We start from the raw sequence: 14,256 nt of genomic DNA on the forward strand, positions 1-14,256 counted from the left end.
AAAAACAAACGGTGTGTTGTTTCCACCAGCGGAAATAGTTTAGCGGATACCTTTAAGCCGTTGGGCAAACCCAACCAACAGCCGCGTCGACAAACCAACAGAGGGAGAAGGATAGAATACAGCCTTAGTACGTACCATAGGGGACTCCGTCCCCTTTAGGGGAAGAAGGGGACGTACCATATCGCGTACCGCACAGAACGCCGACTCTCACCACCACACAGACCTCCCCCCCATGAGGGTGCTGCAGCAGCAGGGCACACAGACCAGGGGCCGTGTGTCATAGCTGCACGAGAGGAAAGCCCCACCTTTACCTTAGAGCTCTTCTTGCACCATTCGCCACTGGCTGGCTATACACAGCTCCCCGATATCCTCCCCATCGCCGCATATGTCGTCACCATGGACCACCTCTCCACTGCCACCACGGGCCACCACCACGGCCCATACAAGAACCACCCACCACCCCAAACAGGTCGAAACCACCCACCAACCTTCCCCACCGTCGAAACTCCCTTCCCTCCATCCCTCCCTTTCCCTCTTTCCCTCAACAAGCTCCAGTTCCCTGTTTGTCCTTAGGGTTTCGAAATACTTTCCTCTCCTTCCTTCTCCTACCCCATTTGCACAACACAAAATGGGAGATACGGCCACACGAAAACCCACACACAGGAACGGCAATATGATCGAGACTTCCAACATACGACAACACGGTACGAGCGTACGACACGGTCCTTTCCCACGAGCTTCATTTTATTTAACTTGGCGCAAACACACACTCGCAAAAATACTCACGGAGCAAAAAAACCCGATTGCCGCCACCGTCGACAGCTGCCATCACCGCGTACAATGCCGTACGTTTGTAGTACAACATCGAAATACGTGCAGTCTGTACGGACAGCCAGGGGGAAAGTTTGATGCAAAAATGCACACGATGATGCCTGACACCGAGCATAAAACTGCCGTACCGCCACCAACCAGCCCAATTATTCGTCTATTTTCTCAGCCGCTCGAGCCCCATTAAGTACGACATGCGTACGACATGTAGCAACTAGGGAATTAGGACTATTGCTTAGTCAGTGGAGTTCGCGTGGCACATCTGACCTGAAGAGATGCTTTCGAGCAAGCGAATGGTGGGGCCGCGGTAGACGACACCCCTTCCGCTCCCCCTTCCCCCTCCCCTTCCTCTCCCCCTTCCCATAGTCAACATAACCCCCCCAACAGAAGAACACATACACACGTTCCCCCTCACACACACACGGATTAACATCCTGCCCACTCTTCCTTAAGCCGTACAAAATGCACAAATGCACGTACGTACAGAATTACATTGCGGGATGATGACCGTATTAACAGTCCGTACATCGCGTGGCCGTTACGAAGCGAATGCATGCAAACACGCATACATACATACATACGTTGGGTCCGTTATTCAGTCCCACCGCACAGTCATCTTCCTCCTGCTGCCACCTCCAGTGATGTACGACAACATGAGCTCTGTGTGTGTGTTTGTGTGTCTGCGCGCGTGTCTGTCTGTCTGTCTGTGCATGTGTACAGCAGTCGAACGATGTGTTACGCAGAGTCCGACGTGCATACATACACACATACACATCGCCACACGCAGCCACATAACAGAAAATTAGATGTGCGGATAGATACATGCTCGGATATTCCGAAATAGATGATGCCGTATGCTACTAGGACTCGTAACTAAAACACGTTACTGCAGCCACCAAATGCCCCACCTATCAGCCGACGGCATTCTAAAACTGCGAAACACCTCATCCTCAAACCGCAACGGAGGTGCATCAGCTCATAGGAAGCAAGTACGATATGTCGTGCAGCTGATAGTTGGTTAGTTAATTAGTTCGTAAATTTTGATGCTCAATTAGTAAATAGCGAATGAAGTAATTACGTAGGCAGGTAGTTGTGGATGGATTTCATTTGCTAGTTAGTTAGATATGCCGTTGAGCAGTTATGAGGGTGGTTAGGTGAGAGGGGCCTCATGTTCACTCCCACCCCCACTCCCACACGAGTGGGCCGTCGTCAAAGGATTACCCCCCGGCCCCCGCCCCCCTGAGGAAAGCCAAACGGAGGCGGAGCACGTTTTCCCCCCCCCCATCCGCCCAATCAGCGTCCTGACTCCAACAACAGCTGCGCAACACGCTGCCTGGGCTGCCTACCGCCTACCTAAGCAGTAGACCTGGCCCCACAACCGCCGACACACCCCAATGCAGCCAGAAAAACAACTGCCCCGGCTAACCACCAACTGTCAGGACACTCCTTGATAAAACTTAACTTCCCCCGCTGTTGCCCTGCTCAAACGCCGTTGGCGTGCCTGCAACACACATACACCCATACATACATACATACACCCATACATACATACATACACTCCCCAGAAGCCAACCAACATAAGTCATACGCTGCTCGACCTCTCCTCCTCCTGCCCCTCAAAAAACTGGATCTTAATTCATGCCACGCACCCCAGGTGGTATGTGTGTGTGTGTGTGAAAGGTCGTATACGGCCGTACAGCCGTACAGCCTAAAAAAGGACAGCTCATGTCGTGGAGTGCTCCCCGTCGCGAATGCTTAAGGATATTTTGCCCCTTCTCAACAAAAAGGTAGAAGGCTTCTGAAGTGCCACGCGGTGCGGTTATCTCTATACTTTTGAAGATGCAAATGCCCGCGAGTAAGATAAGATGCCTCTTCACACTCGCTCGCCTAAAAGCGGTGAATTTTTAGCTAGTAGAGCAACTTTTAGCAGTTTAGTTTAGAGAACAAAAGTCTTCACCATAAATGGCTCTACGGTAGCCAGTCGCGTATAATCGCAAAGACGCGCTGACGTGCAAAATCGCTCGCAAAGCTAAATATATTCGTCTAAAAAGTTTTCGCCACCCGAATTTTAATCTCGTCAAAGCGACTTACATCGCGACGGAAAAAGCGTCGATCCCGATATCTCGGGAGCTGTTCATGAAGGCAGAATTAGCTGGTGGCCGCTGGGACCAAGCAGGCCGACGGCCGACGACCGACCAGCAAACTGACCAGCAAACAGGGCGGCACATGAAGACGAAAACCATACAAGGACAGCGCAAACAGCAAAAAACGGGCAGCCAGCCCACTACCAACTACCAACTGCATCTCCTCCCGCTCTTTTACCTCTTCACCCGTGCAGCCGCTGGGCCCATCCTCCTCCTCCTCCTCCTCCTCCTGCCCCTTTTTACTGGACTCCGGAGGGTTTAGTTGCGAAAGCACAAATTAGATATCCTTCAGTTCAGGGCACGGCGCAATCAGGCAGTAATCGCCAAGGGGCCCCCACCGCCGGCGCCTCTGCCATCTCGGCGGCAGCGGCGGCGGCGGCGGCGGCGGCGGCGCCATCCCAATCATCGTCCTCGGGAACGTCCTGCAGCGCTGGGCCCTTGCTGCCGCGGCGGCTGCTGCTTACGGCCCGTGGCGGCAGTGCCGCCGCTGCCGCACCCACCGAGGTTGCCGTCACCTGCGGCATACTTGCCGTCGGCAGCGGCGTCGCAGAACGGGTGTACGACGGCGACCATAGCGCGCCTGAGCTGCCGGTGCTGTTGGATCTGCCGCCGCCGCCGGCGGCGGCAGCGGCGGCGGGGCCTCCGGCAGCCGAAGCTGAGGCCCTCGGGTGCCCTGATGCCCTGGCGGTGGCGGCGGCGGCGGCGGCAGCGGCAGTTTCTGTCAAACCATCCGCTTCAGTTCCCGCGAATGCGGTTGTAGCAGGTTTCGTCAACGCCTCCGCGGCTATTGGCGTCGTCGTGGTTAACGCCAGAACGCTAGCGGGGCTCTCGTCGCCTGACCTGACGGCTGACCGTCCTGTGTACACATGCGGTCCGCCGACCCGCACGGGCACGGCGATCGGCAGGTTGTAGCAGCTACTGCCGCCGCCGCCATCGCTTGTGTAACCGCCTCTGCTACTGCACACCGTCATTGCAACGCCACTTCCTCCACTGCCGAATCGGCCGCTGTAGCCAAAGCCGCCGCTGCTGCTGCCGTAGCAGTTCACAGCGGGGTGCGCCGCCGCCGCCGCCACCGGCGGATATCTGTACGAATACGGGTACGGATGGTAATGTCCTTGCCAGTCCGCTGGAGAACCTGCTGGCGGCAGCTGGCCGTCAGCTGAAGGTCGCATGTTAGGACTCGTCAGCATCCAGGACGCCGACTTAACAATGCCCGCCGGCATCCAACTAACGCTACTGCAGCAGCTGCCGCCGAAACCGCCTCCGCTGCTGCAGCTAGTGTTCGTCGTCGCAGCCGTCGCAGCGATGGCGGCGGCGGCGGAGCCCTCTTCCGCAGTCATTATCGCGAGGGCCCCGGATACCCCGGGGCCGCCATGGCCGTTTGCTAGAGATGCGATGCGAGGCAATGCCGGAGGAGTTGGAGACGCCGAAGCAGAAACGGTGGCGGAGACTGTCTTTAGGGACGTTGTCGTGGCAGCGGAGGCGGTGGTGCTAGATACCCAGGAAGATGGCGAGGCGGCGGCGGACATGAGGATGTTGGCCCCGGCGGCGGCGGCGGCGGGTGTGGCGGCGGCAACGGGGGATGGGAAGGCGGGAGAGGGAGTGACGATGCATGCGTCAGCAGCCATAGCGGCAGCCGCGGAGCTGTCACAAGCAGCATTGCAGTCGACGACAGACGCCTCCCCTGCGCCACGCTGCCATAGTTGGCCTCGCATCGCCGCCGCCGCCATGGCATCCGCCGTCACCAGCGCCGTCACCGCAACCCTTGACGGCTGTTGCTGTTGCTGGCCCCAATCCGCGTCAGTCTCCGTTGCCACATCGACCACCGGCACTGTCGGTTGAGCAGCTGCCGGCGGCGGCGTCACAGCCCCTGCAGCGCCTGGAGGCTCAGCAGCACCAGTCGCCGCCGCCAGCAGCGGCGGCGGCAGTGGCGACGAGCCCCCGACGGGGCCGTCAGGGTGCACCGTTGCCAACGCAACCGTCGACATCCGGAGCAACACCTCCGTCGCCTCTGCAGTCCCAGCAGCCCGCGAGGAGCAGTTGGCAGATTCCGGTCCCTGAGCGTAACACTGTCGCTGTCGCTCCCGTCGCTCTTGTTGCCGTACTTGTTCTTGAAGTTGACAAGAGTGATGCGGTAGGGGCGAGGTGCTGTACGGCGGTCGCGGCTGCTGTGCAGCCGTCTGAGGATGCTGTTGGAACGCACACGACGTGGATAGCTGCGCCGCCAGCGGCGGGCTGAGGATGACGTGATGATGCGACAGAGGGGAGGAACCGGCGGCGGCAGCGGCGGCGGCGTAACCGCCGACGCCGACAGCGCAGTACAGCGGCATCAAACCGCTGAGAGTTTCGGACAGCTCGGGGGCGTCAGCAGAAAACGTAACGTGACCGGCGGCAGCGGCGGCGGCGTGCTCCTCGTCAGGTCGCTGCAGGGAGGAGCTTCGCAGCGGCGAGGTATAGTACGACATCGGTGTGGCCGGTGCAGCTGCGGTCGTCGTCGCCAGCGCCAGCACCTCGCCGCCAGCGGCTCCACAGCTTCTGGCTCCGGGTCTGTTATCAGGGACGGTGGCGGTGGCGGCAGCGGCGGCGGAGTTGACTGCCCCGAAACTGCAACTGGTGGAAACGATGAATATTTCTTGCTGTTGCTGTTGCTGCTGCTGCTGTTGTTGTTGTTGTTGCTGGGCGAAGGATGACGATGGTGGCATTGCAAGACCGATCTGGCGACTGATACCTGCTGGCGTACCAGCTGGCGGGTTGTGCTGGTAAGCGACAGCGTCACCAACATGCCTGCCGTACACGCACGGAGGGTAAATCTTGTACGGCTGCTGTTGCTGTTGGGGCGTTACCGCGGACGGGAAGGAGGACGAGGTCGCCAAGGCTGCTTGGCGAGCATTGCTCCGTACAGATAGCTCCCGGACCCGCACCTCGATGCCCGCCAGCGCCACCACCACCTCCTGCGCGCACCCCGGCAAAAAATAGGGCATTGTCGAATTCAAATATAAATGTTCCGCCCCATCTAGAGGTAAGATTCGTATGAATTGGCCATGGATCCGGAGTTGAGAACGACAGGATCTGGAACCGACAGGTGGGTCGGAAAGAGAAGCTGGATCCAGCTGGCAAGGTGTACGATAGCGGTGACGGAGCGGTGAGGAAAGGAGAACCCAAAGAAACGCCCCCTGCCCCAACCCCGCTTCCCCCCCTCGGGGTCCCCTCTCCCCCCAGCCTGCCCCCGAGCCACTCCCACCTTGAAGGTGGGTCGCTGCTCCGGCTCGTGACGGCAACATGCTTGGCCCAGTCTCAGAAGGGGGGGTGGCATGTTGGTCGGCCACTCGAGGCGCAGACTGCCGAACATGACCCCCACCGCCACTTGGGCTGTGTGTGCAAAGACAAGGAGCGGGTTCGCGGGTGGGGGTTTGGGGTGGGGGGCTTGGTGTATGTGTGTGTGGGGGGGGTTAAGGGTGGGTTGGGGGGGGGGAGAAGAAGTCTGGGCGATCACGGAAAGGCAGTGATGAGGGCTGTGTACGGCAGTAATGGTTGCAGAGAGAGGTGGTTGTTGTGGTGGTTGCAGGTACAACGGCCCCGTCCGAAGGTGCCTGGTCGCGACCCCTAACCCCCCCTACCACCCACCTTCTAGGTGGCCTGCAAAGGGCGCCTTGCCCGTGTACATCTGCCAAAGCAGCACACCGAAGGAGTAGACCTAGTGGGGGGGGGGACGGGGCGAAAAGACGACCACGAAGGAGTGAAGCCGATGAGGGGGGGAGTGAAAAGGGGAGGGCGGAATCATGTGCAAATAGAAAAATAGGAATGAGCTGCCAGCATCCTGCCGGAGTCGGAAACTCCGTAAGGGGGGTGGGAGGGAGTGAAAAGACCGCAGGGGGATCCCTCATTTGCTGCCTACCGCTGCTGTTGCACTCAGTGGAACAATCGGTAATACACCGGCCTGATGCCCTCTCTCCCCTCCCCTCTCTCTTCCTCCCCTTCCCCTGCCCTCCCCCCCTCGCCGCTCCCGGATTCTGGATTCGGTGCATGCGGCTGCCCTATACCCCCTCATGCACCTCGCCATTTCCCCCCTCCTCCCCCTTCCCACCCCCTTTCACCCCCCGACCCTCGCGCACATCTGAGCTCTTGCACAGCCGGTTGTCCAGGTACTCCCCCGCCATGTACGGCACCGTACCCCAGTCGGCGGTTGTGACGTACTCCTCCCTCTGGTTGCACAGCCGGGACAGTCCAAAGTCGGCCACCTGCGATTGGATGAGCACCACCCAACCACCGCCTTCACAGAAGACCCAAAACTGAAAAACAGAATTTCAGCTGCAGCAGCACCAGCCACAGCATATCGCGTCATACTATTGCCAAAACATTTTAATGTTCGATAGCAAGCTGATCAGACACTTGCATGGGTTGTCCATTGCACATGGAACTGGCACTTGGTGGCGGCTCGGCAAGCAGACAGACAGTATCGACATGCAGACAGACAGATAGATAGATAGATAGATAGACAGACAGACGGCTCCTCTTGGCTGCAATCCTGACTTCACACCTTCGCCACGAAGCCGCGCGAATCGATGCGGCTGCTCTTGAGCAGCACGTTCCCGGGCTTCAGGTCGCCGTGGATGATGTTCAGGGAGTGCAGGTGGCTCATGCCTTGGGCCACCTGCACGCAGGTCAACAGGGGTCATTTGACGCGGAGGGGGCCAAACACGAGTCTGTCGAGCGAATGTTGGAGTTCATTCGCGAGTTTTTCTTTTTCTTTTTTCCTTTTCCTTCTTTTCCTTTTTATGTCTTCTTTGTATTCTTTTCCTTCTTTTTTCCTACTTTTTCTTCTTTTTCCTTTCTTTTCCTTCTTTTTCTTTTCCTCCTGCTGCTGCTGCTGCTCTGCAGTATAAAGATCAAGCCAAGTCAGTCTTTTTTTGCTCTGTTTGGGATCCAAATTTCTTATCATCCCCAGCCCTCCCTGCTCCCCACCTCACCTCGCGAGCGGTTCTGAGCAGCGCCCGCAGTGCCCAGGTCCGCGACCGACCCCGAGCACCTCCAGGGCCGGCTGGGGCCTGAGGTTTGAACACGCCGCGCCGGATGGCGGCGTGCAAAGTCCCCTCGTCGCACCACTCGCTCACAATCTGCACCACGTACTTGCCGGCCACAGCTCCCAGCTGACGAAGAACGTCCCAGCTGTTGACGGGCCTAAGCCGCAAGGGGTCGCCATGCACGTTGCCCTCAAAGCTGTCCATGGCTCGGGCAACTGAAAAAACGTCTTCGGCATCGGCGCAACTGTTCTCGTTTTGTGCGTCAGGGGATGATATTCTGCAGGGCGCTGCGTTGTTGTCTGGCTGAGCACGCAACGACGGAAGGTCATCCATCGAAAAACGAGCTGATGGTGCGAGGTCGCAGGCGCTTCCCTGGTACATGGCTTCATCATCCAACTGGCAAATAGCACAATCAAATGTCTGAACCAGAAAGGGATGCGCCAGCATCTTGGCAAGAAGTGCCTCCATGAACGCGGCTGGAACATTCACGGCATCGGTGACAATCCACTTTACAGCCACGATGCAGCCAGATTGCCATTGAGCTGTAGAAGGTTAAAATGGGATGGAAGCACGTGGGCCATTAAAATCGCGCATTGAGCAAGCCCTAAACCTAGCAGTAGGGAGAAACGCGCACCCCTGCGCGCTGCAAAACAATTGCTGTATACCAGGAAAAGAACAAATGTAGACTGTAATAATGATAAAAGAGTAACGACTAGATATGTGGGTCTTCCGGGGAAAGTCGCGGCTGTGTCGAGTTTTCAACGGAGCGGTGGACCGCGGCTATCGATCACGTGCCAAGATTTACATATCACCAGCGAAACTTGCCTTTGACAACGGCTCCTTGGGCGCCTTTTCCGATCCAGCTCGCAGATGATATAGCATTAATCAGCTGTGCAATTGTGGACCGCCGTAGGTCACGAACTGGCGGTTGACAACCTGTCGCATTAGAGCAGGCCGCGCTGACAACGCCGCTGTTGGGGAGGCCCAGTAATGCGGTGCTGTCCAAAATTAGGCTGTCTGGCATGTGCAAAAGTCTTGAGGACGAGCAGTTCAGTGAGAGAAACGGACTTGGGTGGAGAAAAGCTTCCAGCTCCGGTCTGTTTCCCCAATCACTACAGCGCGCCAACACGATTGGAGTCTCCGCTGGCGTCGTTGCATCAATAGCGACAGTCGTATTGGCGATGGGTGACGCGCAGCCGTGCGTACTGCCACCATGAGCGACGGGAGCTGGGAAGCTTTGCGCTGTCTCGTTACATCCAAGCGTTATTCCTGACGCCTCAAAAGCTGCAGCCTGCTCAGCGATTGGGCACGTGCACACGTCACGCTGTATCTGCAGCGAATCGGCCTTGGTTGGATGGTCCTTCACTGTGCCAACGAAGCAGCATCGCAATTTCCACATATGAAGAGGAGGTTTACGGTAGCTCAAAGGAACGCTTTCTGGTCGGAGCAGATACTGGCGTCAAAAGTCCCATTTAAATTGTGACGGATTTATTGGACCACAATTATCGCGTCGTTCCTCAAAGTTCTTTGCCTCCTAGCCTACTTAGCCAATCGCATGAGAAGAGGAAGCATTTGAAATGATGGAAGGGTACGACAAATAAAGTATCTGAGAAAAGTATCACGCGCGAGATTTCCCTACCGAACGCGAACCTCTAACTCTACGAATTGGTAAATCTGATAACTTGATCACATAAACACAATAAATATTTCTTGCATTGATTGGAGCATACCTGAACCTGTGGGCTGTGACCATTTTCTGAACCTCAGGAGTCCGGCCAATTTAGGGTGTATTTCCAGTGCGGATTAACGTCGCGGATTAACCCTCTGTCCTCCATCGATACTTGCTCAAACGGCTAAGTTGTTGGCAAACTTACATCGCCTTTCCAACCTTTGGTTCCCTTATGGAACGAAACTATGTGGTAAGCTCGTACCAAGGACTTCCGTGCCCTAATCCCTGGCCTTAATCCGCACTGGAAATGCACCCGTAGGCTTATCATACCACCACCAACAACAATAACAACAACACAGCAGCAGCAGCTGCTGCTGCTGCTGCTGCAGCAGCCGCAGGCCAGCAGAACGGCAGCAATTTGTGCGCCCGACTCCGTACCAATCAACCCCGGTGTATGACCACGCCGGTGTCCCAGTGGGGGCCGGTAATCCTCCCCCCTTTTCACTCTTCTAATCGCAAATACCTAGTCTGCCGCCGCCGCCACCACTCTTGCCGCCGGCAGCCGGGGGCCGGAACCGTGCGGGAGGGAGAGGTGACGACGTAGGCGTTTATATGTCTGGTACATCCCCACATCACCTGCCACTGGCCCCGCGACCAGTCTTGATTGCAGGCCTTCATTCGCTGTCCCCGAGTATGCATGTAAGTGTATGTATGTATGTACTCCCGATAGGCGATTTCAACCCCACGCGCGGGACATCACGCATCGTCATCATCATCATCGCAAACACCAAAAAAGAGCAAACTGTAAACAGCGCCGAAAGTAGCTCACACAGCCAACAACAGCAACAACAGCAACAACAACAATCTCTCTTCCCTCCTCAACAGCCAAACCTCTTCGCAAAAAAAAACACCCACATATACACACACCCACACCACAGTCAATGCAGCATCTTCGTCGTCTTTGTCGCCTTCTTCGCCATCTTCACAATCTTCATCAAGCACCGTGAAAGACGTCCCACTGGGTTACCCCTGCTATAGGTGCCCCTGGCCAGTGTCAGGCCCGAATCCATGTGTGTAACAGAAACACACAGAGACACACACACACACACACACCGCCAGGATCCCCAAGTTCGACTTTTCCTCTCCCCCCCCCCACACACAACTGCAACACAACACAGCTCCGTTGGGGGTTGTTCGAGAGAGGGTACAACCTAACACACTCAAGGCACCAGCAGCAGCCGCCCGGAGCCCACCGGGCTGTACGACATGACGCGTCGTATCGCCAACGCCTCGCTTAACGATAGCCACGTGGCGCCGTCGTCCAGCTGTACGGCAGCGCCTCGTATCGCCGTCCCGCTAACCGCCGACGTCGGCAAGCCCCCCGAGGCCACCATCGATGACGACGACCGACTGGGTACATGTGCCGCCACCACCACCACTGGACCCCGGGATAACGCCGCTAGGCTGACGCCGGCGGCGGCGGCGGAGGCGGTGGCGGAGGTAACGCCACACAGGCGGTTGGCACAGAAGGACGACGACGACGCCACCGGACCTTCGGCGCTGCCGCCGCCGCCGCCGCCGCCTCGCGGCTGGTGTGGCGGCGAGCGAATGCTGCGGCCCGGCGGTGGGGTGGTTGCTGATCCGCGTGTCGAGGGCAGGCGGGCTTCCACGCTTGCAAGCCGGGACTGGATCACACCCTGGAGGAGGAGATGAAGAAACCCAGATGAATGCAAAACACCCATATGGGGAAAACACACAGACACACATACATACATACATACAGACAGACAGACAGACAGACAGGCAGACAGATAGACAGGCAGGCCGACAGACAGACAGACAGACACAAGACACGCACACGCGTATAAAAAGCTGTTCGTGTGCCATCCCCACTTTCCCGCCCCCCCCCGCAGGTCCTCAGGCTCCTCAGCTTATGAAGATACGTACATAAACAGACGTACGTAAACAACAACACATAACCACAAAACCCCCGGGGGAACATCCGGGGAAAACCACCCGGGGGTTGCCGTTAATGACAGACCATTCATGAGTGCCTAGGGATGGCGTTTCCTTATGTGGCCTCCATATCTGGCTGCCGTATGCCTGTGCCTCCCCCCTTGCTGTCGTACACCGACCTGCAACCAGGCGCTTCCCGGCGGCGCCAGCAGCAGCTCCAACAGCGCCTCGCGAACCTCCCCTGGACTGCCGTACGCCGGCAGCGCCAGGCACTCGTCCAGCGCCTCCGAAACCTCAGCGGCAAGCCGAGACTGGGGAACGGGCAACCCCGCATCCTAGCGGGGCAGCAGCAGCGGCAGCGGCGGCACCGCCGATGTGACGTACATAACGGATAGGGGCGTGCAAGTCGGCACAAGGTATGGTGCGCCTGTATGTCAGTAAGTCAGTACCTTGCCAGGTAGGTGCGCAGAAAAAGCACTTTCGCAGGTTTTGCACGTCCCATCAGGATTCCAAGAATTATGGAGACAGGAGAAAAGAAAGTCACCAGCACCAGCCTCAGCAACATTAACCAACTCCTCACCCACCCCCCAAACCCCCCACCCCAAGCCCTCACCGGCTGCTTGGCCGCCCAGTCCTCAAGAACTCGCACCAGGTACAACCCCGCGGCCGCGCAGCCCTGCTCCAAACACAACAACGCCCCGAGGTAGACCGCGTGGGAGAACACGCGGGACCAAACCGCTCCACCAAGGGCGGAGGCCTCCAGGCTGTATGTACGGCAGCGTACGACATAGTACGACGGCGTCAGTGATGGGCAAGGCAGGGTAGGGCAGTTGAGGGAAAGGGGTTGCCGGATGCGGGGGGATGAGGGCGACATGTGGACATATGGACAGACGCCGCAGTCAAGCAAAAAGAAAAACCAGCGCAAAAAAACCAACACGTACATGTACATGTTTACAGACATACAGACACGCACACAGCCATGCATGCACACACGCACACGCACACACACACACACTAACTGACTACCTACCTGTTGACGGCGCCCCACGCCAGCTCCCACTCCGACGATAGCAACGACACCCGCTCGTCCGCTTCCAGCAGCCGCCGTACACCCGCCAGTGCTCTGTCCGCCGCCGCCGCCTGTTGCCCCGCCAGCAACAGCCGCCGTACGCCCTCCCAGCCCGCCGCTGCATCCACCGCCACGGCGCCCGGAACCTCCGCGGCGGCGGCGTACTGTCCCGGCTCCCTCAGCCCCAGGTAGCCGAACACTCGGGACGCGAGCTGCGGGTCCGCGTGGGCGAGGCAGCGACCCGCTAGCAGGGCGTGCAAGTCGGGGCGGTCGGGGACCTGTAGCCGCCGCCGCACCGCCGCACCGCCGCCGCCGCCGCCGCCGCCACCGTAGCGATAGGGAGGGGGAGGGGGAGGGGGAGGACGAAACGTGTAGAGTAACGCAAAAAGAGATGCGGCATATGGAGTCGGAGGAAAGGAACTGCACTGCGGCACCGCGGCGCCCGCCGACAGTGACAGATCCAAAAACGCAAGAAGCGGCACCAGAAGCGGAAGCGGAAGCAGCAGCAGCAGCAGTAGTGTTTTCGTGGGGGGGGGAAATCCTGTTAGGGCTCCACTATTGGGGGGAATCACCAAGGCTTTTGAAGATGTGATGGTGAACTGCAGCAACTCCAGGAAATGAAAATTTCAACTTTCCTGCAGACAGTCCTTCATAACCCGCAGGCAGACAGTTCTCCCTCCTCCCCTCCCCTCCCGCCCAACACACACCCTCTCGTCCCACCTGCTTTATGAGCTCCGCCGCCGTCAAGTAATCCCCCGCCGCCTCACGTCGATAAGCCGCCGCCGCCAGCACCCGCGGCCGCAGCAAGGCCGCCGCCGCAGCAGCAGATTCCGCACCGCCGCCGCCGCCACCAGACCCTATCCGGCTGCTTTCCAGCCCCACTCCAAACGCTCCACAACCGGGGGCCCCACCGCCGCCGCCTCCTGAAGCCGCCGCTGCTGCTGCCGCCGCTGCCGCCGCCGTCGCCGGCCGCGAGAGGCCCTGAACCAGCGCCAGCGCCATGTCCTCTAGGCCGCCTCGCAGCAACATACCCACCGCACCCGCCAGGTCGTCGACCGTCAAAGCGCAGCAGGCGGCTTGTAACGGAAGCCCCCGGGCGAGAAAGGCACGAGCCTGCGCCATTCGTACGGCGACGGCGCGCTCAAAAGACAACCGAGTAGGCCCGCTGCCGCCGCCGCCGCCGCCGCCGGCAGCGGCGGCGGCGGCGCCGCGGGACTGACGGATGGTCGGTGACAGGCCCACGCGCGTACTGGTCGGCGGCGTCGGCGCCCGCGGGGAGGATGGTGCTGCGGGCGTATGTGTTGGTGTGAGTGCCAGCGGCGGCGACGCCGGGGGCAGAAGCAGCGGTACCGGGCCCGCGTCGACTCCGAATGGTGTGGAAGCTGGCGGCGAGTCGGGCCGCAAGCTCAGCAGCGGCGGGTTCCGTGGCGACGACGGCGACGCCAGCACCGCCGATGCCGACGCTGACAGCTGGAGCGGCGTCAGCATCGGCGGCCGCAGCGACTGTGAACGGTAAAGGACCGGCAGGGCGCCGCCGCGGACAGATAGAGGTGGTAGCACTGTGGTTGA

The 14,256-nt window shown here is 59.0% G+C and overlaps 2 protein-coding genes across 2 annotated transcripts in view; both read right to left on the minus strand.

Moving 5' to 3' along the window:
* Positions 1 to 207: 207 nt before the first annotated feature.
* Positions 208 to 9,392, minus strand: VOLCADRAFT_86353 (uncharacterized protein; the record flags this gene model as incomplete). Its single annotated transcript, XM_002946213.1, has 11 exons — positions 208 to 241; positions 2,920 to 2,990; positions 3,311 to 3,828; positions 4,108 to 5,800; positions 5,894 to 5,923; positions 6,214 to 6,341; positions 6,597 to 6,666; positions 7,067 to 7,210; positions 7,510 to 7,623; positions 7,940 to 8,535; positions 9,200 to 9,392. The coding sequence occupies 11 exons, from the start codon at positions 9,390 to 9,392 to the stop codon at positions 208 to 210; spliced, it is 3,591 nt and encodes a 1,196-aa protein (XP_002946259.1).
* A 1,490-nt stretch (positions 9,393 to 10,882) lies between these two features.
* Positions 10,883 to 14,256, minus strand: part of VOLCADRAFT_115828 (uncharacterized protein) — a gene marked incomplete at both ends in the record, with an annotated part of 13,339 nt that continues 9,965 nt past the window's right edge. Inside the window, 5 exons of the mRNA XM_002946214.1 lie at positions 10,883 to 11,359; positions 11,798 to 11,929; positions 12,232 to 12,382; positions 12,649 to 12,899; positions 13,408 to 14,190. Of these exons, the coding sequence (XP_002946260.1) occupies positions 10,883 to 11,359; positions 11,798 to 11,929; positions 12,232 to 12,382; positions 12,649 to 12,899; positions 13,408 to 14,190 (1,794 nt within the window). The remainder of the gene's footprint in view (positions 11,360 to 11,797; positions 11,930 to 12,231; positions 12,383 to 12,648; positions 12,900 to 13,407; positions 14,191 to 14,256) is intronic.

This window comes from Volvox carteri (genome assembly GCF_000143455.1).
Source record: "Volvox carteri f. nagariensis unplaced genomic scaffold VOLCAscaffold_1, whole genome shotgun sequence".
Lineage (NCBI taxonomy): Eukaryota > Viridiplantae > Chlorophyta > Chlorophyceae > Chlamydomonadales > Volvocaceae > Volvox > Volvox carteri.